Source organism: Lemur catta, chromosome 10 (genome assembly GCF_020740605.2).
Source record: "Lemur catta isolate mLemCat1 chromosome 10, mLemCat1.pri, whole genome shotgun sequence".
NCBI classification, from domain to species: domain Eukaryota; kingdom Metazoa; phylum Chordata; class Mammalia; order Primates; family Lemuridae; genus Lemur; species Lemur catta.
This window is the reverse complement of record NC_059137.1, coordinates 34,031,657-34,059,559: the sequence shown is the minus strand read 5'-3', so window position 1 is coordinate 34,059,559 and position 27,903 is coordinate 34,031,657. Positions and strand designations below refer to the sequence as shown.

At 38.9% G+C, this 27,903-nt stretch overlaps 1 protein-coding gene across 2 annotated transcripts in view; it reads left to right on the top strand.

The window, feature by feature from the left end:
* The window catches only part of TDRD7 (tudor domain containing 7), a 68,473-nt gene that overhangs the window by 29,627 nt on the left and 10,943 nt on the right, over window positions 1–27,903 (top strand). For both annotated transcript variants that reach the window (XM_045562509.1, XM_045562510.1), the window contains 9 exons: window positions 2,899–3,485; window positions 7,158–7,344; window positions 14,596–14,707; window positions 16,704–16,906; window positions 18,003–18,137; window positions 19,947–20,033; window positions 22,785–22,919; window positions 25,248–25,358; window positions 27,186–27,721. In XM_045562509.1, the coding sequence (XP_045418465.1) occupies window positions 2,899–3,485; window positions 7,158–7,344; window positions 14,596–14,707; window positions 16,704–16,906; window positions 18,003–18,137; window positions 19,947–20,033; window positions 22,785–22,919; window positions 25,248–25,358; window positions 27,186–27,721 (2,093 nt within the window). The remainder of the gene's footprint in view (window positions 1–2,898; window positions 3,486–7,157; window positions 7,345–14,595; window positions 14,708–16,703; window positions 16,907–18,002; window positions 18,138–19,946; window positions 20,034–22,784; window positions 22,920–25,247; window positions 25,359–27,185; window positions 27,722–27,903) is intronic.

Sequence of the window (27,903 nt, the reverse complement as noted above, 5' to 3'; positions counted from 1 at the left end):
CAGCTCTGAAAGCTTAGTACTTCAGGTCTTTAAGCATTATTCTGGAATAAAGGCCAGTAAAAATAGGAATTCTATTCTTCTTCTGGAACATAATGTTCATAACTTCTGTCAAGACAGTAATTCCTATTTGGAAGAACTCATTGTGCTGGTCATGTTCAGAGGTTTGATAAAATTAAGTGCATTGTTAGGTAATTGGTCCTGATCACATCTAAGGCACGAATGGAAATGGCAGCTTTGGGACTGCAAGGAGGGGAGACTGAATAAACATTGACGTATCCCCTATCCTCAGTTCATTCATTGGAAAGAAAAGGATCATAAAGCTGAAGAACCCTTCTTACCCTCTTTTGAGTTAGAAGAAGCCATGTGGACTGTGGGGGATGTGGTTTGTGAAATTTATTTTAAGTAAATAAGATGGGCGATTGTCCACTGAAAATAGCCTCTACCATCCACTTCAGATAAGGTGTTGAGAAGAGGTTAGTAAGTGAAAATTGAAGGAGAGTTTTAAGGTGGACCCTGCAGGTTTGGGATATGGAGAACTGCCACATCTAGATCTAAAATTACATTCATGTGCCAAATAATAACATCTCAGTTAACAATGGACTGCATGTACGATCGTGGTCCCATAAGTTTGTAATGGAGCTATATAACAAAATAGGCTATACTAGGTAGGTTTGTGTAGGTACACTCTATGATGTTTGCACAGTGACGAAATCACCTGATGATGCATGATGTGTTTCTCAGACTGTATCCCCATCATTAAGTGATGCCTGACTGTACATTAATTGGGATTCTATATGACAAGTGAATCACTCACATAGAATTCTCTTTTCTTTTGCCATTTCCTCCAAAAGTGTGTTTTTCAAACTTTCTCTGGATACCCAATCTGTGTTCTTATATCTTATTATTGTCTTGAAGCACATTGAAGATTGACATTTTAAGATTCCAAACATGGATCCCTATTGAAGTAGACTAACCAGCAACAGAAGATGAGGAGTGCTCCAAATATTTGTGTTGCTGTGGCTTAAAATTAGGGACATAACCTGTGATAGTCATAGACAGTGCCATCCAGAGGGTCTCAGGGTGCTGGCAGGAGCCCACCATTGGTGATGGAGATGGCTACAGCTGTGAGGCGTATACTAATCTCCTCTACTTTGAGTGGTGGTTTAGGCTTTTCAAGTATGGAACTTTTCCTCAGTCTTCAAAACTTAAAAGCTCATGTTGGCGGAAGAATGAAGAGAAAACCTAATGTTTTGTACTTATATTGATATCATTCATTTCTTGTGTATCATCCAGAATATGTAGTTAGACCAAAAAGAATCTATTTTAATACCTAGTTGACTGTGTCTTTTGACTAATTAAAGCTCTGGTAACAAAACAGCACCTTCTTTCTTTGTACATACATATTTGTTCTCTCTTCCATTGTATGGAGAGTGAAGTAAATGAAGTCAGTGTTCTTTACTAATAAACCACCCACCCAGCATACTTTAATAGTCTGTTCTTCTGGGTAGGAGGGCTTCCTGTGAGCTTATATGATTATACTAGTACTGTGGTCCCCATCCTTTTTGGTACCAGGGACTGGTTTCATGGAAGACAATTTTTCCACAGATCTGGGGGTGGATGGGGGTGGGGGTGGAGGTGTGGAGCTCAGGCAGTGATGTGTGGCCCTTTTCCTAACAGGCCACTGACAGTACTGGGCTGTGGCCCAGGGGTTGGGGACCTCAGCCTTCGTGGATCCTCCTAAGGGCTTAAATTGTAGCTAAGGAGTAGCTGAATGGGAGTTGATGAAATAGGAACACTTCAGAAGGCAGGAAATATTAACTGCAGTCTAATCTAGTATAGGGTTTGAGAAACTATTTTTGTAAAGGGTCAGATAGTAAACGTTTTAGAGCTGTGTGACTGTCACACACAGTCTATCACAATTACTCAACTCTGCCACTACAGTGCAAAAGTAGCCAGCCATAGATAATACATAAACAAGTGAGCATGACTATGTTCCAATAAAACTTTATGTACGCTGAATTTCATTTAGTTTTCACAAGTCATGAAATAATTCTTTCAATTTTTTAGCCATTTGAAAATACAAGAATCATTCTTAGCTTGTGGGCCGTGAGTTACACTGGGCTGTGGGATGTAGTTTGCTAATCCCTGGTCTAGTAGTAGAAAGGCTTAGAACTTGGAAAAAGTGGTGCTGTACATGTTTCTTTTCTCTTTCTTCTCTTATATAGAAAGATGCCATCAAGCCATGCCTCTCAGGAACGGTTTGCAAACAAAATTAGAGAAGGGATGCATACAAAATGCCTGGTATTTTTAACACTTGTTCATTGGAGTGACAACACTTTAAGCTAACTTTCTGCTGTTGTTGCTTTAAAACTGTACTTTACCTCTCGAACATCTTTCTCTGAATAATGGAAAGCTGAGGGTTTTCTCAGGACATTGCAGGAAGAAGAGAGATGGAACTCCTATTTTGTCTAAATATTTCCTGGTTTTCTCCCCTGGTTTATTCCTTATAGTTCTGATACCTTTTCATAACCCATTTTCGCCTTGTATTCAGTCAATTTTGTAAGCTATTGCTTTAGATTTGGCAGAGAAAACTAAATGAAAAGTACACTTTATAGAACAGAGCACTCATGATTTCCTGGGGCAGCTGGAGTCTAGATGCCATACAAGTGAAATTAATACTATTTTATTCTCCTGTTTATTTCTGAAATGTGGCTCGTGTTATTTGCAGGTGAAGGCAGTGCATTAAAGTCTTAGTAATTAACAAGAGTAAATTGTACACTTGTGTTTCCTTGATTAGTTTGAAACAGTGTTACTCTCAAATTGAAAATGCATTAATGTGTTTTCAGGTTATTGATAGCCACTGAATTATCTGTTATTTGCTTTATTTAAAAATTTCAGGTGGAAAGGCCTGGCACTGGTGGACAAGATTTACTTCTTTATCCAGCTAAGAGAAAGCAGCTTCTGAGAAGTGAACTGGACACTGAAAAAGTGCCTCCATCCCCGCTGCCTGTTGTCAAGCAAACATCACCATCAAAAGGGTGTTCAACAGTTATGCCAGGAGACTTTAAAGAGAAAGTGGCGGAGCTGCTGGTGAAATACTCAAGTGGCCTTTGGGCCAGTGCACTCCCAAAAGCATTTGAGGACATGTACAAAGTGAAAATCCCTGAGGATGCCTTAAAAAATCTTGCCTCGCTTTCTGATGTGTGCACCGTAGACTACATTTCTGGAAATCCCCAGAAGGCCATTCTTTATGCTAAACTGCCATTGCCCACTGGCAAAGTCCTAAAGAATGCAGGGCAAGCACATGGCGATGGTGATATCAAGGCTATGATTGAACAAGAATATATGCAGTTAGAAGAAAACATGGCTGAAAATGCCGATACCTTTATGGAGGACATAACAGTTCCTCCTTTGATCATTCCGACCGAGGCATCCCCGTCTGTGTTGGTGGTTGAGCTGAGCAACACAAATGAAGTAGTTATCAGGCAAGTTTCATTTTCTGATTCTTTAGGATCCTGGTGTACTGTTGTCACTTCATTATTCTTTATTAGATGCTAAGAGTTGAAAGAAGAATAATATATTCTTAGTTCTAGCATTATTGTGAAGTATAATCTTAATGTGTTAAATGTTAAAATACAGTTTGTTAAAATATACAGTTATTCTTGTGAGAAGAGATTACTAACAATTTTAAAAATTGGAATAATATGAACTTGAAAAAAATTTATGTCCAAAGCATGATGGTAGCTATATAGATATGTCAAAAGCAATACCTAGTTCATTAAAAAAAAAAGTCCCACACATAGTAGATAATACTATTTAATCTAGGACTATGTAGCATTTCCTAAAAGTCAAAATAGCTAAAAACTGCCCTCTTCATATAATACATCAGATTAGACCTTGGACCCAAAGATACTGTGGTCACTTGAGCCTTTCAGTATCATTGCCTGGAAGGAGGGGAGTCATTGCCTAAGTAGCTAATGGTAACTGGAATTCAAACAGCAGTCCGGTTCTAGGCACCTGACTTGGACTTTTGGAGAAAATAGAGAATACATAGAAGATATAGAAAGACTAAAATTTGCAGTTTCCAACTCAGGAAAAGAGTGGGAACCTGTGTAGCAGAACCTCTGGAGGTACCAGCCCAGGGTGTGGCTGTGGCTGTACAGATCAGGAAAAGGCTGAAGCAGAACAGAATCCAGGGTCCTTCAACCAAAATGGCCGTATTGTTTGGGCTGTCACTCCTCCAGAGACCCATAACTGAGCTGGAGAGGCCCAAAGAAAGACCACATAAAATAATCAACATCTTTCAGAGCTCAAAAATATCAAAGCTGTTCCATTTGAGCAAACTAAGTCTGAGTAGATAATAGAGTGAACCTAGTATCTTCAGATGCTCAAACCAGAAGAACCTATGGAAACTTTAGAGAGGTCTTGTTTTATACAGGGATAGTGTGTGTATAAAGCTTTTATTCTAAGATGTGGTGTAGCCTGAAGATATAAATAGGTTGCTGATAAGGGTTAGGGATCCCTTATGGTTCACTAATATATTAAAGGAAAGGAAAGGAAAGATGTAGAGGGGCACATTGATAACTTCTGCCATTTAACATTGTAAAGAAAACCTAAATCTACCTCCATGGCAGGACCCTTTGGTATCTGTTCCCAATGTTCATTGGTTCCTTTGAAGGAGACTAAGCACCCAGCACTGGGCTGGATCAATCATGATTTCTGATGCTCTTACCAAGGGTTGGAAGGAATCTGAATCAGTTCTAGGAATTTAGTAGGAGGGTTCTAATCTATTCAAGGATAACTGGTTCCAGGGTCTTCAGATTATTTAACCCCTTTTTTCTGGTGTGAATTTGAATCCTGGTGTCAGCATTCTACATGTTGAGCAGTGTGGCTGACAGCCAGCGAGCATATTGGGTGATGTCTGCCATTAGGTTGACCCTAGGTCATTGGCTCCCACCCCACCCAAGGCTTGGCAGACCCTAAGCCATGTCTGTACCCACATCTTCACCCAGGCAAGCAGTAGGCACCACAAGCTGGGTCGCTGGCTCGTAAAGGGCCTGGAGGGGTGCTGTGGCAGAACCCTCAGGTCAAATATGGGAATTCATTGTCTCTTTTCTCAGAAATTAACTTTGTCAAACTTTGTATTTATGGCATTGCTAAATTGGCCTATACAATCATTCTCTGTCCCTTTGCTAAGGTAATTTGGGAACAATGTATGATGACCTCTTTCCTGCCACCACCTACTCTCATACTAACTATAATGTCACTGCCCTCACCAAAGCTGTGCCGCCATCCTTCTCTGTTGGCTGCTGCAGAGCGCAGGAGCTTCCTGCAGATCCCAGGCCACTTCTCATCACCTTCCCCACCCTGGTAGGAACCTGTGCTCAGCAGGCTACCACGCCACCCGCTGCAGCCCGGCTTCTGCCGGTTGAATGCCTAGCACTGTAGCAGTGCCACAGGGTGGCTTCTGAGACTCCAGGTCCTAAGAAATGAGCACTTCGGCAGAGTTGTAGAGTGCAGCAGAATTCCAGGCAGTGCCTTAACATTTGTGAAGCTCAATAAATGTAAATGATAGTAGCTGGGCGTGGTGGTGCAACTAGGCTGAGGCAGAGGATCCCTTGAGCCCAGGAGTTCAAGGCCAACCTGGGCAACATAGGGGTCTCTAAAGAAAAAAATTTTAATTTAAATGATCAAGTATTGGCAAAGCTTCTACAACTATTTCTGGAGTAAATAATAGCATGTAATATTTCATTTTAAAATAGGCATTACCTCAAAAGAGGCTTTCTTCCCATTTTGCGTAGGATTTTTTAAAGCTTTTTTTTTCCTCTAGAAACCAATAGGTTGACTGTGGCATCTCTGCCCTGCTGATAGTTACCAAGAATACATAGAAACACTCCTAAAGGAGGAATCATTTCTTAGAGCTCCATAGACCCGTCCACAGCCTGGGTGAAAACTGGAACAGTACAAAGAACAATGTTCCGGTGGTGCATCCCCCATCTCCCTGGACAGGTGATTCTGGCACTGTCACAACATAGCTTTCCAACTAAGGAGGCTTCATCCTAGGGCTGACATAGCTCCTGTTGCATGACCTGAACTTGATTTGCCAGGTTTTATATCCTGGAAGGAGGCCCTTGATGGAATTGTCTCTGAGGACTAAAGGGCAAAAAAACAGTAGTCTGTTTTGATAATATGAACTGTAACAAGGTGACCATAGTTGTCAACAGTTAAAAATTATAGAAAGGGATAGGGGCATGTTCTGAAAAAAACACTTCTCAGCATACAATTTTAGAGGCATTTGGCTAGAACATGTTACCTCTTTTAAGGGTATCAGAAGTCAGCATTTTGTTGTAATTTGTTCAAATTTATTTAGTAAGTTGGAGAGGGTGTTGCATTGTTGTGTTTAGAGTATCTAAGGCTTTGGTTTTTTCTCTAGTAAAATTTCATTGTTTTTCAGAGCTTGATATTTGTTCAGACCCAGCCCTAGGGCAAAACTGCTAGAGCTGCGGTCCCCAACCCCTAGGCCATAGCCCATTACCAGTTCGTGGCCTGTTAGGAAACAGCCACACATGACTGCCAGAGCTCCACACCACACACACACCCCATGACATCCCACGCCCCCATCCCCAGTCTGTGAAAAAACTGTCTTCCATGAAACCAGTCCCTGGTGGTGCCAAAAAGATTGGGAACCACTGTGCTAGAGTCTCTTCTTAGTAATCTGCAAAGATCTCCAGCAGCCTTAGTAGAGGTCGGAGATCAACCCTCACTGCTCTGGCCTCCAGACCTACCTTGGTGTCTCTATTTTCCACATCTCTTCCTCCCCTTCCTTTCCCTTCCCTGTTTCTCAGCCTGTTCTCCCTAGCACTCCCTCACCGTTTACTATTACACTCTCTCATTCTCTGGCTTGTTGCCCACTGTTTGCTCTGTTGTGTGGTGTGTTGGACCTCAGCCTTGTTTTGCATGATTTCCATAATGCTATCTTCCTTTATCAAGAGATAACTGTTTACGGAGTACATATGTTTTTCATCCCTCTTGAGGTAAGTCAGTCTGAGACCAAACCAAAGATGACAGTAGAGAAAACAGAACAACATGAATGAATTCCTATAGGTTTTCTCCTTCTGGGTTGCTTCATTTGGGTTCTCTTCTTTTAACTAACTTAGGTATGTGGGCAAAGACTATTCTGCTGCTCAGGAATTAATGGAGGATGAGATGAAGGAATATTACAGTAAGAACCCTAGAGTCACACCAGTCCAGACTGTGCACGTTGGGCAGTTGCTGGCCATAAACGCCGAGGAAGACACTTGGTTACGGGCACAGGTCATCTCAACAGAAGAGAACAAAATAAAGGCAAGCACTGTTTATTGTCATAGCATTATGAAGGCAAAGGCAAACACCTGTTATTTGCCAAATGTAAATGTTGATTCTTTACATTTTTGGAATGTAAATGCTGCGTCCTTTCTAATTATGTGCACTTTTCTCTGGAAATTGCAAAGCTAGTAACTGTAAAAGATTCTCTCTCTCAGCTTTCAAGTCAGTTGTAGTCATACTATCTTAGAATTTTAGTTAAAGAAAAAAATTCTTCTCCATGGGAGTATCCATAACCCATGATCTAATTAGGAAAAGGCACTTATTTCCATTCCTGGGATATATAGTAAGTACTGGCCAGAGCTCTGTGGGCCTCTTATCAAGGCCAGTACTTTGGAGTGAGGGAAGCAGTACAGACCAGAGAAAATGGCATTTTCGACTCCCACTTCTGCAGCCAGGACTTACATCATTCTTCAGGGCTGCTCCCAGTGTCGCCCTCTCTGTCCTCCTGGAAAGGCCAGGGGAGGGGACTCGTTGGAGGCTCACTTTCATCAGCAGGCTGTAAGACTTCCAGGCTTCGCCATGTTCCTGGTGGGCAGCCTCTGCTCCTGTGCCTCTTCTTAACTTTAGTGCAGAGGCAGAGAAGCACAGTTTCTCTGAGCGCAGTGGTGCCTTCGGGCCTCAGAGCTCCCCGTATAACATGGAGAGGAGCTGTATGGTAGCCCCATCTGCCATGTGGTCATCTGTACTTGTCTGCTATTTTTGATGTGTCATTGCTTTCTGCCTTGGTGGAAACTGTGTGTTTGTTTGGAATTTATCACTTGAATAATGAGCCTGATACTTTATAGAGAATTTGTGAGGAGGAGATCTTTTCTTGCTTGAGTGTTAAGATGTCTCCCCTTCCCTAAAGGGAGATGGAAGGAACATTTCCATCCATCCTGATGGGAAGGACACCATGTAGGGGGTGACCCTTGTCTCCCAGTTCTGCCTTTTTGTTTGTACAGAGACTCTCAGGCTGTTGAAGGGAGACATGTCTAAGATCTTTTGGTTTTCTCTAAGTTTTGCAAGCTGAGAAATACACGTGTATTTCTACAGCCTCTGTTCCATAATACAGAGCCTTATTCCATATGCCACTGTTAGCCCTGGCCAATAATCCCACTTGTGTCATTGAGTGCAAATGACCAGTCCCTGAACCTGGGCTTAAGTCCCTCAGTTACTCTCCACTGAAGCACAAGCACACACAAAAAGAGTTGCTTGCTTTTTCTGACCCATATTGTTCAACAGGAGAGGCCCTGACCCTCTCCAGAAGTAAACTCACCCCAACCACCCTTTCTCATTCACAGAGATATTTAGGAAATTGCTTAACCAAATCTGCAGAGGCACAACTTTTAAGTAATTTGATTGACTTTAAAAATCTGAAAATTGGAAAACAGTTTGGCAGTTTCTTATAAAGTTAAACACTTACTATATGACCTCTAGTATTTACACAATAGAAGTGAAAACAGGTCCACAAAAAGGCTTGTATGTACATATTTGTAGCAGCTTTATTATTAATATTCCCAAACTGGAAACAGCCCAAATGTTCACCAACAGGTGAATGTATAAACAAGCTATATTGTATTCATGTAATGGAATGCTATTCAACAATAAAAAAGAACAAACTACTAATGTATAGTCTCATGGATAAATCTCATAGACTTTGTGCTGAGTTAAAGAAGCCAGGCACAAAAGATTAATATTATTAATATATGATTCCATATAAATGATGTCTAAGAACAGGTTAAATTCATCTGCAGTGATAGAAATCAGATCAGTGGTTGCCTGGGACAGGAGGTGCAGGAGGGCTAACTACAAAGGGCAAGAGGGAATTTTTGGGGGGGGTGGAAATGGTCTATATGTTGATTACAGTGGTGATATATGGGATATATTAGTCAAAACCCATCAAACTATATACTTCTAATGGATATCTTTTATTCAGTATAAATTATGCTTGGATAAAGTTTGAAAAATATCTGGAAAAAACTAAGGACCATGTTGATCACTGGACCAGGGCTTATGATTGGTGGCTTGGGCACTAGTCCTGACTCTGCCTGTATTTGGTTGTGTGCCTTTGGAGGGTCTACTCCCTCCATTCACCCAGGCCTCTAGTTGATAAAAGGTAACTGTCCCTAAGCGTTCCTAGATAAACTTCTATTTGCTGGCCATTTACTTCCCCCTGCCCTTAGTAAGTTCAGCAAAAGCTAAGCTGTTTTAAGGCATAGGGATTTCTTATGAAGAGAAGAATCATACATAAATACTAGTGACACATTAACAGTACAACAATGTCTGTGCTAAATAATGCAAGGCTATCTCCCAGTCTGAAGTCTATAGGGCAGTCACTTGGGCTTTCTTTCCTCCATACCTACAATGTGGGAGTTCAAGCTCTGGAGTCAGAAAGACCTGACTTTGAGTCTCAGCTCTGCCATTTTTAACTGCATGGCCTTGGGAAAGTCATTTAACTTCTCTGATTCCTTATCTGTAAAATGAGGTACTATCATCATGTTAGTATCTGCCTGATGCGCTTTTATTCACTTTTTCACAGTTCTAGAGCAGGGGATAAGAGAGACAAGTCTTTGGTCTCAAGAAGCTTATATTCTAGTGGGAAAAGGTAGATAATAAGCAAGTATGCAATAAATACACAAAACAATTTCAGTGCAATGAAGGAAATAATCAGTGTGCTATGATAGAAAATAACTCTGAAGGAAGGCATAGGCAGGGTGATGTGATCTCATCTAGATGCTTCAAAAGTGGTTCTGGTACTGTTGCGGGGATGGGCACACAAGGAAAGTAAGACTAGTTAGTTGCAATAGCCGGCTACCTGGTAAGCTGAATTGGGTGGCAGTAGTGGAGATGGAGGTAATGGAGGAGATTCAGGCTATATTTGGAGGTAGAACTGCTAGGACACTAATTGGTTGGATGTGAGGGGTAAGCAAAAGGGAAGATTTGAGATGGCTGCTGGGTTTGGGGCCTGAGCAACTGGATGGATATTGGTGCCATTTGTTAAAATTGAGAAGTCGGAGAGAAGAACAAGTATGGAAGACAATCAAGAACTTTGTAGGACCTGTTAGGTTTGACAATAGCTATCAGATTTCACATGGATGAATTTAGAGCTCAGATAGTGGTTGGGGCTGGAGATATATCAGCATATATCTCCACTGGCACTGGGAGACATCAGTATATGGGTGATATTTGAAGTCATGGGACTGGATAAGATCACCTAGGGAAAGAAAACCCGTAGAGGAAAGGAGCGGCCCAGGACCAGGTCCTGAAACACTTCAGCATTCAGATGGTGGGCATAAGAAGAGCAAAGAAGACTGTAAGGATGGCCAAAGAAGAAGAAAACCAAGAGGGTAGTGTCATGGAAGCCAGAAAAAGAAAGTGCTTCATGAAGAAGGAAGCGACCAGCCATGTCATTGCTGCTGAGAGTTATGGGCTGGTTATTAGAAATAAAAAAGATAGCTTAGTATCTTGTGCAGTTAAGACAGCAGTGGCTGTAGCAATCCTGGCCTGACTTTGTTCTCCACATCCCCATGAATCTGACTGAGATGATTTCTCCCTTTATTGGGAGAAACCCTAGCTACTTACTTCTCTTAAACTGACCTTTGCGACCTTTGCCTGGAGGTGGGTATGGATTCCCTCCTTGCTTCTTACCTGTGAGGTCCCTGGTGAGTAGGAGAAACAGGAGCATGTGGTCACCCCCTGAGATTGGTGTCAGTTTGGCCAGACCCAGACGCGCACCCAGGGGTGTCTGCTGGGTGTCCCTCAGTAGTGCTGGGAGACCTTTGGCCACTTGATGGTGCCAGAGAACCAGGAATGGACCAGAGCCCATGGCAGGATTATGAGCCTCCTCGTGCTGATCTACATGACAGAGAGAAACTACTCAGCCCTCGCAGAGCAAAGGACAGGGTGTGGTAAGAGCCACACTGGGCAATCCATGGGCAGGGGTTTTATAAACTGCAGCTGCCATACAAGTACGTGGCATCATGCTTAAAAACAAGAAAGAAACGAAATAAGCTACAAACACTACAGAAACACTTTGAAGCATTTGGGGCAGTTATTCTTTAGTCTTTCTTGTGCTAAGAATACATCCCTGAATTTCCCAAGAATCGTGATTTCACATGATATGTCCTGTTGTCAGACCATGTTATCTCCATTTTGGGTCTGGGAAGAGCAGACCCCAAGCTGTTAAGTGGTGATGGCTATTAAGGAAATGAGAGCTGCCTAACTCCTGGGGCCTATGAGAAGGAAGAACAGGTGCTAATTTAGGACTGGAGAAATAGACTTGTGCACTTAAATGGCCAACTGCCAGACATGGGACCCTGCCGACAATCTACGCCTAAGACAGTGTGGAGTCAGATGTGCACTCTAAGAGATGATCTTTCCAATATGGGCAGACAGGCCCTACAGGTCCACTTACCAGATGGTCAGGGAAAGGAGTTGGTGGTCTCTCTGTCTCTTTTTTTCCTTAGATTCTCTGCTGGGGAGGATTTTTGTTTTGTGTGATTAGTACCATAATCTAAGTACTAAGAAGCTGACCTGTGAACTTTATAATCCCGCAGAAAGTGAAAAGGGACCTGCCTCTGCATTTGCTAGTATCTCTTAGCCAAGCCTTTGCCTAGGCTTTTGTTGTTGTTTTGGTTTTGGTTTTTTTTTTTTTTTTTTGAGATGGAGTGTCGCTTTGTTGCCTGGGCTAGAGTGAGTGCCATGGCATCAGCCTAACTCACAGCAACCTCAAACTCCTGGGCTTAAGCGATCCTCCTGCCTCAGCCTCCTGAGTAGCTGGGACTACAGGCATGTGCCACCATGCCCAGCTAATTTTTTCTACATATATTTTTAGTTGGCCAGATAATTTGTTTCTATTTTTAGTAGAGATGGGGTCTCGCTCTTGCTCAGGCTGGTCTCGAACTCCTGACCTCAAGTGATCCGCCCGCCTCGGCCTCCCAAGAGTGCTAGGATTACAGGCGTGAGCCACTACGCCGGCCTGTTTTGTTTTGTTTTGTTTTGTTTTTTTAAAAAAAACCATCATCTGCTTTAATTAGAGAAGCATACTAGATCTTCAGCATTTTCTCTCACATTTCTTAGTTATCGTTCTAAACCACAGCTTATATAGTCCTTTCAACTGCAGGTTCTGTAAATACTCTAAAAATAATATCCAGGCTCTTAATGAACTATGCTAATGGTGAGAAAGAGTCGTACAGATTTCTGCAAACACAGAATTCTGTCCAGCAGATTTGGATCCTTTTGTTGAGTTGGATGAAGGCCTAACCCAGCTTCACATCCCTGAAAAAAAAACACAGGAGTACCTATTTTTTCAGTGTAGAATTCCGTGTTTTCCAGTCATGACGTCATTGTTGTCATTGACAGAAGCATCTTGGTCCCTAGAAGCACAATAGCTGAGAACAGCCATCACAAATGCTACTATGGGGATTTAGAATCTGATAGATACCACAAGAATGGTGCCCTCTCTAGAAACAAATACTGCTGCCCAGGGAACAGGTAGAAGTGTGTGACTCAAGAAGAATAAGGAATGAAACTAGACCTTATTTCTTGCCATGTGTAAAAATCAAGTCAAAATGTATTAAAGAATTAAAGACCTGAAATTATGAAACTACTAAAAGAAAACATTGGGGAAATGTTTCAGGACATTGGTCTGGACAAGGACTTCTTGGGTAATATGCCCAAAGCATGGGCAACCAAAGCAAAATTGGACAAATGGGATCACATCAAGCTGAAAAGCTTCTGCACAGCAAAGGAAAACAATCAACAAAGAGACAACACACTGAATGGGAGAAAATATTTGCAAACTACCCATCTGACAAGGGATTAGTAATTAGAATATATAAGGAGCTCAAACAACTCAATAGGGAAAAAAATCAAATAATCCAATTAAAAATGGGCAAAGGATCTGAATAGACATTTATCAAAAGGAGACATATAAATGGCCAACAGGTATATGAAAAAGTGCTCAACATCATTAGTCATCAGAGAAATGCAAATCAAAACTATAATGAGATATCATCTGACTCCAGTAAAATGGCTTTTATCAGAAAGACAGGCAATAACAAATGCAGGCAAGGATGTGGAGAAAGGGGAATGCTCCTACACTATTGGTGGGAATGTAAATTGGTACAACTACTATAGAAGACAATACGGAGTTTCCTCAAAAAACTGAAAATAGAACTACCATGTGACCCAGCAATCCCACTGATGGGTATATATCCAAAGAATGGGAATTCAGTATATTGGAAAAATATCTGCACTTCCATGTTTATTGCAGCACTATTCACAATAGCCAAGATATGGAATCATCTTCAGTGTCCATTAATGAATTAATGGATAAAGAAATTGTGGTACCATGGACTATTATGCAGCCACAAAAAGAATGAAATCCTGCCATTTGCAACAACATAGCTGGAACTGGAGAAACATTATGTTAAGTGAAATAAGCCAAGCACAGAAAGACAAATCTCTCAGTCATATGTGGGAGCTAAATATCAAAAACAATTGATCTCATGGAAACAAAGAGTAGAATAATGGTTACCAGAGGCTGGGAAGGGTAGCAGGGAGGGGAGGATAAAGTGGGGATGGTTAATGGGTGCAAAAATATAGTTAGATAGAATGAACAATATTTGATAGTACAACAAAGTGACTATAATCCAACAATAAGTTAGGGTATAGTTTAAAATAACTAAAAGAGTAGAACTGGAATGTTCCTAACACAAGGAAATGTTAACTGCCTGAGGTGATGGATACCCCAATTACCATGTTTGGATTAATTCACATTGTATGCCTGTATCAAAACATCACATGTACCCTATAAAGATATACAACTATTATGTACCCATAATAATTAAAAATCATTTTTTTTTAAAAAGAAGAGAGTGATGCGGGTGTTATGGTATTAGTGAAAGTGGGGGAGGCGGCTGGCAGAGTTGGCAGAACCAGACAGATGTGCTGCCGAGAGACTGGCAGCAGCAAGGCACCAGGGCTGAGCTGTCTCACAAAGGGGCGAGGTAGGGGACTGGGGCCTGACCAGGAGCGCTGTTTTCCTTGGTCTCAGCCCCAACCTTTCTCATCTGGGGTAAGTCAGGGGAAATGTCCCCTGACTTTTTCCAGGCAGCTGTGACACCCCTGACACCCCTTAATTTGCTAATTATGGAATAAAATGGAGCCAATTAAATGTATCAAATGAGTTTTTTAAGTGAGGGAAAAGAACTTTGAGCCTAAACATTATTGGGTTTTTTTTATCATTAGGTATGCTATGTTGACTATGGTTTTAGTGAAAGTGTTGAAAAGAGCAAAGGATACAAACTGAACCCGAAGTTTTGTTCACTCTCATTCCAAGCCACAAAATGTAAGCTTGCAGGTAAGAGGAACTTTTAATAAACTCTCTCCATTTGGATAGGTTATTACCACCATACTCTTGGATGCTTAAGTCCTAAAATGGACTAGTTATCTCAAGGTGTTACCATGTGTTATTTCTTGAAAGATTTAAATAAATTTGTGTTTATAGGATGTGATCATTATAAGAATGTTACAATGTATTTATTATATTTTATGTTATATATATGAAAATATATTTATTATAATTTTATTATAAAAATGTCTGTTGGTCATCTTAAAGGGTTTTTTCTTGTTCTGACTGCCCTAGTAACAATTGATAGTGGCCCTGTATCATGGGATTTGATCAGTTTCAGTCCCATTGTTCAAGGTGTTGTGAGGTGACCCTCAGCCCTCTCCCACTGAGATGGACTGTGGTGATGCTTACGCCTAACAGCCTCCCGTGCCCAAGCATGAGTTTGGGTCATGAGGTCATGTGTAGTTTCTTGTATAGTCCATGTATTACTATTCTTTTCTTTCTTCCTCAAGGAAGCATAGAGGAATGCACATGTAGAGAGTGACATTATAGGGACAAACTTAAAGTGTAGAGGACACAGTGGTCATATGATGTTCATGATGAAGAAAGGCATTGAAATATGCCTCATGGGAGGGGATGGGTGTATACATACATAATGAGTGTGATGCGCACCATCTAGGGGATGGACACACTTGAAGCTCTGATGGGGGGGAAGGGAAATATACGTAACCTAAACTTTCGTACCCCCAAAATATGCTGAAATAAAAAAAATATATGGACACATATACCAGGAGAATAAATGTAGAGATATACAATGTTCCTGAATGGGAATACTAAATATTATTAAAGTAATTATTTAATTCTCAAGTAATTTAAAGGTTTAATGTGATTCCAATAAAAATTTTCTAAAAGGAAAAAAAAAAAGAAATATGCCTCATGCCACAGGAGCTTGAGCCAGATGCAGAAAATGATCATAACTCTTTCATGAAAACTAGTCCTCTGAAGTAATAAATGCCTCCTTCCCAGTCAGGATGAGTCCTTATGTCATAGGAGCTGGGTTTGACTCTATCTGTAAGATAAACCTGAAGAAATTGTAAAAGCCTATGAGGAACCTGTGGGAGTTGGTTTTGGAAAGAACATATCAAGAGCATAGGACAAGAGTTAAGATGCTGAAATGACGGCTTTGAGAAAAGCTACAAAGTTATGTGTCTGGAGAACAGAACAAGAGGAGAGTAGTTCAGGAGGTAAATTTTAGCTGATAGATTTAAAGGGGAAGAATATAGAAATAGGCACTTTGGCACCACTGGGGGAAATAATGAGTTAGTTTTCATTAGTTTACTAGATTAACTTAGAATTATCAGATATATGATATATGGAATTACAATTTTCAAAGAATTTAAAGAATAATTAGACTACAACAAAATTCACCCAATACTTATGTTATGTTAAAACATTAATTTTTGATAAATCAGAAGGTTCTTTGGTATTCTTAGGGTCATAATAGTATAATTTAAAAAGAAACAAACAATAGTGCTTGTGTCAATTTCCAAATATATATGTTCATTTTATAAGAAAAAAATATTGTATATATTTAATTAAAAAATGAAAAAATCAAGGGTAGAATTTTAGGAAGAACATTACAGATTCATGACTGGCAGACATGACTGATAGCTTCTTATGTGTATTAGTCTTTTTGTTTGAAATGTGTGTTTGTATATAAAGTGAAGGTTGTTTCTCCTCAGGTAGAAATTCTTATTGATCATCAGTTTTTCTTCTTGTTTTAAGATTCCCTGCTTTAGTGTATCATTCAAAAGGACATTCACATTATATTTTTTAAAACATAAAGGGTAAGGCATAAAAGATTATAAAATAAAGCTTTCATGTAAAATTTAACAATTTTGTGTTAGATTAATAATTTTAATAAGTGGTCAAGACAGATACAATCTATGCATCCTAAAATTATTTTGCGAATTAAGTAGAAATTAAAATATTTAATATTTTTCAGGATTGGAAGTTCTAAGTGATGATCCTGATTTAGTGAAAGTGGTTGAATCTTTAACTTGTGGAAAGATCTTTGCAGTGGAAATACTTGACAAAGCTGATATTCCACTTGTTGTTCTGTACGATACATCAGGAGAAGATGATGTCAATATCAATGCCACCTGCTTGAAGGCCATATGTGACAAGTCACTAGAGGTTCACCTGCAGGTACCATTGCGATCACTGTTATTGTCTGTTACACATATTGTATGAAAGAAAATCATCAGAAAAGAATGTTATAAATTTTAGGCTAACAAATGATAGAGACAGATTACTTATATATTAAGGGAAAAAAGGAGAAGGGGGAGCTGGAAGGGGGGAAATGCCAAAAAATTAACAGTAATTATTTCTTAGGAATTGGATTTTTTATTTTCCAGTTTCTACAACAAACATGTATTGATTTTATGTGAAATTATTTTTTTCTTTTATATGTATAAATATAAATTTTTTCATTCCAGAGAGAGGAACTGGTCAGGCTCTACAAGTAGAGGAAGACCTGGAATTATTCTATAAAGATAATAAGGGAAGATAATATAAAAAAGGGAAAATTAGGTCCATGAAGATGTTTATTATTAGCTTTAGCATTTTTAAAATGTGAAGAACATAAATGCCCCAAAATAAGGAAACCTTAAATAAATGATAGAACATTCACTCTAGAGAATAGGATGAGATGTTTAAGATGATCATTTTAAAGACTTTATAAAAACAATGGGAAAAACTTTGTTTTAATAAGTAGAACAACTGCAAATTGTCTTTATAGTATGATTTGACTAAAAATGGCTAAAATTAAATATTTACTTTATTATAGTATTTAAAAATCACAAAATTTTATGTGGCCTGTGGACACAGGTTAGAAAGTAGACTGATAATATAGTTGATTTTGTGAGAGTTTTTTATTTTCACTTTTGTTAATGTTGCAAAAACATGGTTTATATAATAATTCTTTTTCTAAATAAATGGGGAGAAAATAAATCAATGTTAAGGATATTCTTAGCTTTTCAGACAATGGAATGTGGTAATGTATGTAGAATGTCTATTTGGTGCCTGACACAAATGATACTAGATATTCCTTTTGAAAAGAAAGGAATCCAAATTAGTTTTTTACATTTAAGTTATGAATTTCATTTCATCCTATCTATCCTCTAACTTAGAAGGTTTTAAAATGCAAAGACTTTTAACGGGATATTTAGGTAGATACCCCTTAGGTTGGTAAGAGCTGCATTCTGTTCTCAACCATTCTTGGGGTGTCTTTTGTCTATTCTAGGTTGACGCTATGTACACAAATGTCAAAGTGACTAATATTTGCTCTGACGGGACACTTTACTGCCAGGTGCCTTGTAGGGGTCTCAACAAGCTCAGTGACCTTCTACATAAGATAGAGGACTACTTCCATTGTAAGGTATGGTGGAATATCATCCACGTCTAAAATTAGCCCTAAAATTATAAACAGGAGTGGTTCATTAAATTATATAAGTATGAATAATTTTTTAATAGTTTGAGGTAGAATCTCTAGAATAGTAGGTAAGAGCACCAGACTTCAGAGCTTTAAAAGAATGTAATACCATTTCTGCACTGTAAAATGAAGCAATAATAGTGTGTATCTATAGGATTGTCACGAGGACTAATTGCAATACTGCTTAGCTCAGAGCCTAGCATATAGTAAGTCCTCAAACAATTGGTAGATTTGTCATTTATAACATGCAGTTGACAGTCCCACGATGCAGGTGCCTGTGCCTCTGTCTGCTAGAGCCGGCTGCCTCATCTGCCTCAGGCAACAGAGAAACCTTGGAATTTAGAAGGAGAATAATACTTGCCTTCTTAATTCTGCCCTTATCTTCCTTCTCAGGCATCAGTCCCCAAACTCTTTATGGTCCCTGAGGGCCTGCTGCCTGGTAAATGTGGTTCTGCAGTTTAAATTGTATTAATAAGCACTTTACACTTTAATCCTAGTATTTTTTTTCTGAATCAAGATCTGTAGAGGTTTTGTTTTAAGTTTCTAAAGTGGTTTGCTTACGGCCATTAGGACATTATATTCATAATCCAGAAAATGCTGTGGTTTCCAAGTTACTAAACCCTACTGCCTCTTAAACCCTGGCCCCCTCACCCCTGGAAGTGAATCCTTCTCTACCCTATAGAGCACATCGGGTACCTCAGGGCACTCATATTCAGCTTTGTATTGTAGCCATTTGCCTTTACTAGAGTGTAGGATTATTGGCGCCTTACCAATTTTCTACATCCCTTACAGTACCTAATCTGCTGTCTTACATAGAATGGATATTCCAAAATATTTTCTGAATCAGATTAAACCTGCATTCAGACTGTAAGTCTGGAATTGAGGCATTAGATACATAGCTTTATCTCTTTCATGTTTCAGATGTCATCCATATATGTGTGTGTGTGTGTATGTATCTCAAGGTCATTACTGAAGTTGAATTTGCTAGTCTATCTTGGAGAAATCTGAGACACCCAAAGAGACTGACTCCAGTGACTCATTTGTATGGATGTTCTTATAACCTATAGTGGTAAAGAAAGCACTCTCGATATTTGCTAGTGCCCTGGTAACCCAAGTGGAGACATTGCCTTTGGGGAGAATAGAAACACTCACCCTGAACAGAAAGAGACCATGAATAGGTCCCCAACATCAAGCTACAGCAGAAGAGGAAGATGAAGAGAACTACAGCTGTGATTTGATGGCATTTCCCTGGCACTGATATCATATTTGTATTGATAACATTTGTTTTGGAATTAAAATCTTCCTATCTTTGAATCTGAATGTTAAGAAATGTTAATAGGCCTTACTGACAGCTAGCCCAGCCTTCTTACTTTTCAGCCGTGCTGCTCTCGTGCTTTTTGGCAGATTCAGCACCTCTCTTCACGTGTAACTGATGGAGCCAGGGCCTAAATGAATCACACTGACCTCTACGCTAACGTTTTAGACATTTTAATAGTGCTGTTTTATGAGTCAGGTACTCGTAGGGAGAGTAAATCACTGACGTAAACAAATGCATGAGTAACAAGGCAGAAGTTTTATAACCCTGGTACATTTGCTGCATCACTGCAGTGCACTCCATGGAGGGAAAGGGGTCACAGAAGTCTGATTCCTTGTGGGTATGACAGTCTGCCTGTGCCACAGCAATCTGTTTTTCTACTGGTGTAGCAGTATGCTCTTTGGTAAGAGTAATAAAAATACCGTGTTTTTGTTTTATAGCACATGACCTCCGAGTACTTCGTTTCATTACCCTTCTGTGGGAAAATCTGCCTCTTCCATTGCAAAGGAAAATGGTTACGAGTAGAGGTAAAATCAGTCACTTGACTTTTTCTTTTTCTTATTGTGAAACATTTCAAGTAAACAGGATTTTTATAAAATGGAATAGGCATTCATGGACTTACCACCCGAGGATGAAGTAAAACCTGACCAATATGGTTGAAGCTCCCCATTTACATCCCTTCTTCTGCCCCTACCCCGAGGGTGGATTTGGTGTTTCTTATTCTTGTTTATTATTTGTTTATAGTCTTACTGTTATTTATAACTGTACACACATACTTTTACTGTATACTTTTAATATTTAGATAGTAGAAATATAGAAATGAATACATATATAGAATATATATAGTAAAAAGAAAATGAATATAATTAAATGAATACGTTTTTAAAATTTCTGTCAATAATAAAACGTATTGATTCTTGTGAACATGCTTTTTCATTCATTGTGTTTGTGAGATTCACCCCTATTGATGTGTGCAGCTCTAGTTCATCTATTTTTACTGCTATATCATGTAACTATGAATATGCTGGTATTATCACTCCATCTTCCTGATGACAGACATTTATTGTTTTTAGTCTTTTGTTATAAGCAGTGTTACCATGAACCCTCATACATAGGAATGAAGTTTCTAAGTATTGGGAATGTGTATCTTCAGTTTTACTAGATATTGCCTAATTGCTCTCTAAAGTTGCCCTCCCATTGAGAGTGTAGCCCTTTGAGAGTCCTGGCTTCATGGGACACTCTCAGATCCTCCCTCCCTCTTGCCTGGGTCTAAGGCTATATCTCCTGCCCAGGATGGTTTTGGCTTCAGTGTTCACATACTCCTCTATTTCCAGTCCCTAACAATTGTCTTAGTTTCTTGCTAGCTCAGTTATGAATTTGAAATGAGGTTTATTATATTTTATCATGTGTTAGATGTTTTTTAAAAGATAGGTTTTGGATTTTTGTGGTTATTTGCTCTTTCTTTCTTTTTCTTTCTTTCTTTTTAGGATATCTAGTTTGCCCAGTTGCTAAATTTGGAAATCTTGGCTTTATTTTATTTTATTTTTTTCTATTTTTTCTTTGCTACAGAGGTTCTTAACTTAGATACAAAGACCTCTACTTTCATGGGGCAGGGGGCAAGGGGGACCCTGAACCCTCCTGGAATTGCATATAAATTGTATGTGTGTTTGTATTATATATTTTGGGGGGAAAGTATGCATAATTTTTGTAAGATTCTCAAACCAGCCTCCAAAAGGTAAGAATCATTGCTTTATTGATTTTTTAATGCTGCATAGCAACATTTTGTTAACTTAATTATGCTGATTTTCCCATTATTTAAATAACACTGGTCATGTCTACTTTAATGATAGCAGCAGTTTTGAAGTAATTATTGTCATTAATGTGAACATATGTCAGAAGGCTGGTATAACCAAGGTTATGTGCTTAAGTACAAACTTCAAAAACGTGACTCTTTGAAAAGATCATGGCATTATTCAGATCTTAAAGCTCTGTTATTTAGTTTATAATATGTAAATGTACAAATACTAACTTTTTAAACATTTTATTTTGAAGTTATTTCACTTTTTAAAAAGTTACAAAAAATATCACAGAGGTCCCATTTGCCTTTTACATACCTTCTCCAAATTTTAACATACTATTTAACCGTTCTATAATTATCAAACTCAGGAAATTAACATTAGTACAATACCATTAACTAATCTAAAGAACTTACTGAGTTTTCCCAAACTGTGGGACATTCCCACAAATGTCCTTTTTCTGGTCCAGGATGCCACATTGCATTAGTTGTCATGTCTTCTTAGGATCCTCCAGTCTGGCAGTTAGCCAGTCTTTCTTTGTTGTTCGTGACTTTTTGAAGAGTAGCTTCACTTTGCAAAGTGTCTCTCAATTTGAGTGTCTTCATATTTAAGTTCAGGTTATACGTTTTTGGCAAAAATGCATTCTCAGTGTCTCTCCAAATACTTTAGATAATATCTAGTATTATTTTTATTATTGTCAAATTGTGTATTGTCTACCTTTGAGGTAGACAGAAGGTTTGAGTATTCATTCTCTTAGTGATGTATAGAAAGTTAGGGAGGGAAAAATGATTAATGAAGAACAGATCCTGTGTTTAAATGATATATTTGTTCTTGACAGTTATACAAATGGTTACAAAGGTCATTATTGCTTTGACTCAGGTGTAGTTTTCTGATTTTTTGAACTATTAATTTAGACTTTAATTTACCTCTCTATGACTTTCTGAGTTTTGATTTTTTTCAGTTGGGAAAAATAATAAAAATTATTAAGTTTTCTTATAAAGCTATAAAATACATTATGATTTAAAAATATATAGTATTGACCCACAGTAAAATTATGTCTCTGAATTACCTGTTTTTTATTTCTTCATTCCTAAGATACGATAGTTTTTTCTTTCCATTGTAACATTTTGAATAACAGAGTACATCTTATAACCAGTAATATATAATAACATATCAAACTATTTTATAATAAATTGTGTTCTAGAATGAGAGAAATAGTAAATATTACTGTACTTATGAATTTTAATGAATATTATTATTAGCTTACTGATTATTACAGATTAAATGAATTAAAAACTAAATGTTGAAATCAATTCTCTAAAAGAATATTTAGTAAATAATACACTTAAGGGAAAATCTTAATTAACACTAGTGTTTGTTGCTTTTAATATGCAGTTTAGAATTGTATAAAATGTAATTTCACAGAAGCATTTTGGTCTTTGGGGTGTGCTAATAAATAAGCCAACATGTATCTCATTTCAGATCACAAACGTTCACAGCAGCCGGGCTCTTGATGTTCAGTTCCTGGACTCTGGCACTGTGACATCTGTAAAAGTGTCAGAGCTCAGAGAAATTCCGCCTCGGTTTCTACAAGAAATGATTGCAATCCCACCACAGGTACAGTGTTACCAGCCTGGGAGATTTGCTGGAAGAGATTTGATTGTGTTTATAATCATGTTGTGAGATGCCCTCTTGGTTTTGATCTAGTTAATGGTCAAAGACCTAGTTTGTAAGAAACTGGAAATTGTCCAAATGTGGTTGTCTTGTTTTCAGAAGTAAATCTTAGCTGACTTAGGCAAGAAGACCGGTCATATTTACAAAATGTTGTTTGCTAAATGTTTGTTTTCAAGTACACTGAGTCATTAGACTCTATTGTCAGTTACTGAGTCATTAGGCTATATTGTCCAATTAGAGGTTCCATTGTAATAATTAGATGCCATTACTGACTTCTACATCGTTCTAGAATATTGTATGTAAATGTTTATTTCTAGAGTTTGTAGTTTAATTAGGTAACCATTCTCTTTGGGAATCTGTTCATACTTAATCATTTTCTTAATGACTTTCCCTCCATACATTTTAATAAAAAAATTAACTTCAGCCAATCCTTTCTTTAATTAGTAAACAATTCAAATGATAAGGATTTTGAATTATTTTTAATTGTTCAGAACTACTTACCACCTTTAGAAGTAGAAGACTTTGTACAGAAATTAATATCTTTAAAACAAACTATTCAATATTCTATAATTTCAAACTGTCCCTTGACTAATATTTTTCAGAAGATACCTTCCATCAAACTCAGTGAATAAAAGGTAGTCGTCCGTAATTAGCATGACTTTGGGCATCTCTCTCACTCCCATCACCATTGGCTTTTCTAACAATGACTGTTACAGAGAAGCTGTTTTCAAAATCATTTTTGCTCTCTTTCTTCTCAGCCATAATGGAAATTCTTAGACCTTCAAGTGCTGCTGTCATTTAATAACACCTCTGGCCTCTACATCCCCTTGTTGGAACAGCCATGCAGGGCCAGCCTTACCTAGAAAAGGGCCCCTGGGCTGGAGGGGAAGGAAGGATCTGTCCCACTGCTCTGACTGTGTGGAAGTTACACAGTACCTTCTTCATGCTACAGCGTTAACAATCACTACACATTTTTTCATTAATCTTACCTAGGTTCATGACTTGACAGAGGTAAAGGCCATTGGTTGGGGGAACCTTAAAGGCCAGCTGGCCCAAGCATCTGGCTAACAGCATCTCCCCAAGGGTCTAAGTCAGAGTAGCAAACTGGTGACTGTCAGCCAAAGATGACCCATACATACTGAGTTTTGGCTCTTGGCTCTTACAGTATTTTAAAAATGTGAATTCGTTGCCAGGATTTTAAAATTTAAACATTTCATACAAAAATCCCTATCTCGAGCTTTTCTCTCAACAAATTGGGGCATCTGACTGTACTGAGCCCTCTCCTTTGTGGGGCCATGCTCCTTGGCAGCTTCGCAGCCTTCTGTGTGGGCCCCATGAGGCCTGCCTGGCTCCTCCATTGCCTGCTCAGCCCCTGCAGGTCTTGGAGTGCGCTCTCTGCTCTGAGTGACTCTTCCCCGCCCAGAAAGGTGCCACATCCAGCTGGCACAATAAGAGGCCTGCCACCCCTGAGGCAGGAGGGGCAAGGGAGGAAGAGGTTCAGAGAGGAAAGAAGGAATCCTGGACATGGGTTTCATCCCTTGCACAAAACTGCCTCCATCAATTCAAGGACTTGCTTGAGGTGAAGGGAGTCCCGGAGGCCACCTTTCACTCCCTGCTGTAGCATCCTTCAGAAGAGTGTGTGCAGTGGGGGTGGGAGGTAAAGAGCACTGGGGACAATGAGGCTTTTAGGGATCTGTGGAATTCAGTTTTTCTCACCCTCCTTAATTCTCCTTACAACCTCCTTCAGAAGGTGAGCCTGGCACCCCTGAGGTACTCAGGAAATGCTTAATGTAGCACCTAGGCCTCCAAAAAGACTTTTGCAGTGGGAGTCAGATTTCCTCCAAATGACACTTCTTTTGTTTTTTTTCTTTTTTTCAGCTGAGCTTAGAGGGAAGGCCTAGATAACCCTAAAGTCCCAACCCTGTCTTCACAGGTTTGTTATCTCACACAAGTCAGTCTCTCTGAGTCCATTTCACCATCTGTAAAATGGGGTCACAATACCTGTCATGCAGAAGCGTGGGAGAGTGAGAGTATTTGGAGTGCCTGGTACAAGCCCTGGCCCATAACAGGAGTAAAGACAGTCGAAGTAATAGGAATAGAGCCAGGAACACAGCAGATGCTCCAACTGAGAGCTGTGACTGTCAGCATTAGCTATCGTTGCTTGCTCTCTATCTTGGCAATGTCTGACTTGCAGGAAAATGCTACTGACATTACACGTAAGTACATATTTTATGATGGTGTGTTCACTTTTCCATCATGTTTTCTTTCCAGGCTATTAAGTGCTGTTTAGCAGATCTTCCACAGTCTATTGGCATGTGGACACCAGATGCTGTGCTTTGGTTAAGAGATTCTGTTTTGAACTGCTCAGACTGTAGCATTAAGGTTAGTGTCTCATTGTTCCTGATATATTTTGAAAGGGAGCTGGCAGCCGTAAGGGCTCATTTGGTTTTTGTGCAGGAATTTTATCTCACTCACTGTAAACTGACACTTTCACATCTAACACATTTTTATATTCAAGAGATTGATTACGTGTGTACCTATATTTCATGGTTTAATTGGTTTTTATGTAACAAGTTATCCTATGTCTCTACTATTATTTTTAAACCCTTAATATACTTTTATTAATAAGGTAGCAGAGATGGTTCTCTGCTTCTATTTTGCTTTATGATAAGAAATTACATTCCCACATATCTCCTGATAAATTTTTCTAAAGATCATTTAAATAAGCCCTATATTTCTTTTTTTCCTAAATTAGAATGATTTTTGCCTCTTTTCCTAACGTTTATTCAAACTGCTGTATTTACTTCACTAGCTCTAGTTTCTTTTTCTGAACTTCTACATCTTTAAATCATAAACATCACTCCTATTTGCAAGAATAGAAATGTAAGAAGATGATTTTTTCTCTTTTGTTATCTGATGCAAATAGTATTATCATTTTATATATAACATTTAACAGTGAAATGTCCTTGGGAAATATCTTCATGAAGACCTCTGAATTATTCTAACTTACACTGATTTTGCTATCTTTAGTCTCCTCTAGGGTTTATAATGTACAGTTACATGCTTAAGTATGTACTATTTTATTTTTCTCAGTTGTCACATAGTATTATTAATATTTTCTCAGATACTCTTTAAGCTCCTAAAGCCAGAATATTGGGTACTCAATAAAAATACTTTTTAACTCTTAGTTTTTAAAATCGTACTTCTGTATCATAAATATCAAAATGAATTAGTAGTCAGTATTTCATTAGTACTTCAAAGGATGAATTTAAAAAGATTGATTTTGGTAGGAAACAAATTTCTTTAAGTAGATGGACTTCCTTGCTGTTTTCTCCCTCTCTTCATGGCTGTGCTCCTCCCTGTCATTTCTAGCCCTGTTTGGTAAAAGATAGGTGTGGCTATAAGTGTCTTATTTTTGTCGTTGGTAAGATAAACCAGAGTTGCTGATGAGAATAATTAACAGCCACCTTGCCCTATGGAACACATGGCAGTACAATCACAAATATCAATGTATGCTAATTCCATACAAAAACCCGTTGGGCAGAAAGAGCAGAGGTAGGTAGTCAGAAGGTCTCCTGGGCAAAAGACCATTGTTCTTCTTTTTCTCCCCAAGTCCCTTTCCTCCCATGTAATTGGGGGGGAGGGGAGGGGAAGGACATATACTAGGACCCTACAAGGAATCTGAACCAGAGGTGCCTAAGGATATGGTGGATTTCAACACTTTTTCCTTCCCTTTGCAGTCAGAGGGTGCACCAGCCTTAAGCAGAATGCCTGGAGAATGTTTTGCCCTCATTGTGATTTTTTTTTATTGTTGACATTGGCTGATGAGCTCCTGGGGCTTAATATACTATTGTTTCTACTCTGAGTGTTTTGAAATGTCATTAATGAAAAACTTTTGATCATGATATATAGAATCACTCCCTTTCTCAGTGACAATGACCTATAGTAAGCCACAAGGTTTTCTCAGCTTTTAAAAGTTAGTAAATTTTTCATTTCTATAAGGTTGCACTGTTTTCTAGACTAGTTTGAAGAGACAATTTATTGCTAAGCTGTGATAGATAATTTATCTTCCTTAAATAAAATGAATGTTAGGAGGTTTGGGGGGCAGTTTGCAAAATACTGTGTTTTAATGTTTAGGGTTAGTATAACTGCCTCTCAGAATTCAATGTGAACTTGGATTCCTTGAATTGTTTTTTGTGTTTTCCAAAGGTTACGAAAGTAGATGAAACCAGAGGGATTGCACACGTTTATTTATTTACTCCTAAGAATTTCCCCGATCCTCACCACAGTATTAACCGCCAGATTACAAATGCAGACTTGTGGAAGCATCAGAAGGATGTGTTTTTGAGTGCCATATCCAGTGGAGCTAGCTCTCCTAGCAAAAATGGCAACACGCTCGTGTCAGGCAACACACCGGTGTTGAGCAACACACCTGTGTCTGGCAGCACTGGAGAGAATTTCAGAAAGAGCCTCATGGATGTCATCAAAAAGTCCGTGGTGGACCATACCAACTCTTTCTCCGTGGAGGAACTGCCACCTCCTGTGGTCTTGTCAAAGCCAGGAGAACACATGGATGTGTATGTACCAGTGGCCTGTCACCCAGGCTACTTTGTCATACAGCCTTGGCAGGAGATACATAAGTTGGAAGTTCTGATGGAAGAGATGATTCTATATTACAGTGTGTCTGAAGAGCGCCACATAGCGGTGGAAAAAGACCAAGTGTATGCTGCAAAAGTGGAAAATAAGTAGGTTCTTGGACAAAGCATTTTATTCTACTCCTATGAAAAATGTGTAGAATGATATCAAGAGTCTTAATCTCAACAGGGGAACTTTGAACTGCATGAATGGGAATTTTGAGTGTGAAACAAAACCAATGAATTTTTCAGTTTTCTAATATTTAAAATGATGTCATTTATCTAAAAGTCTA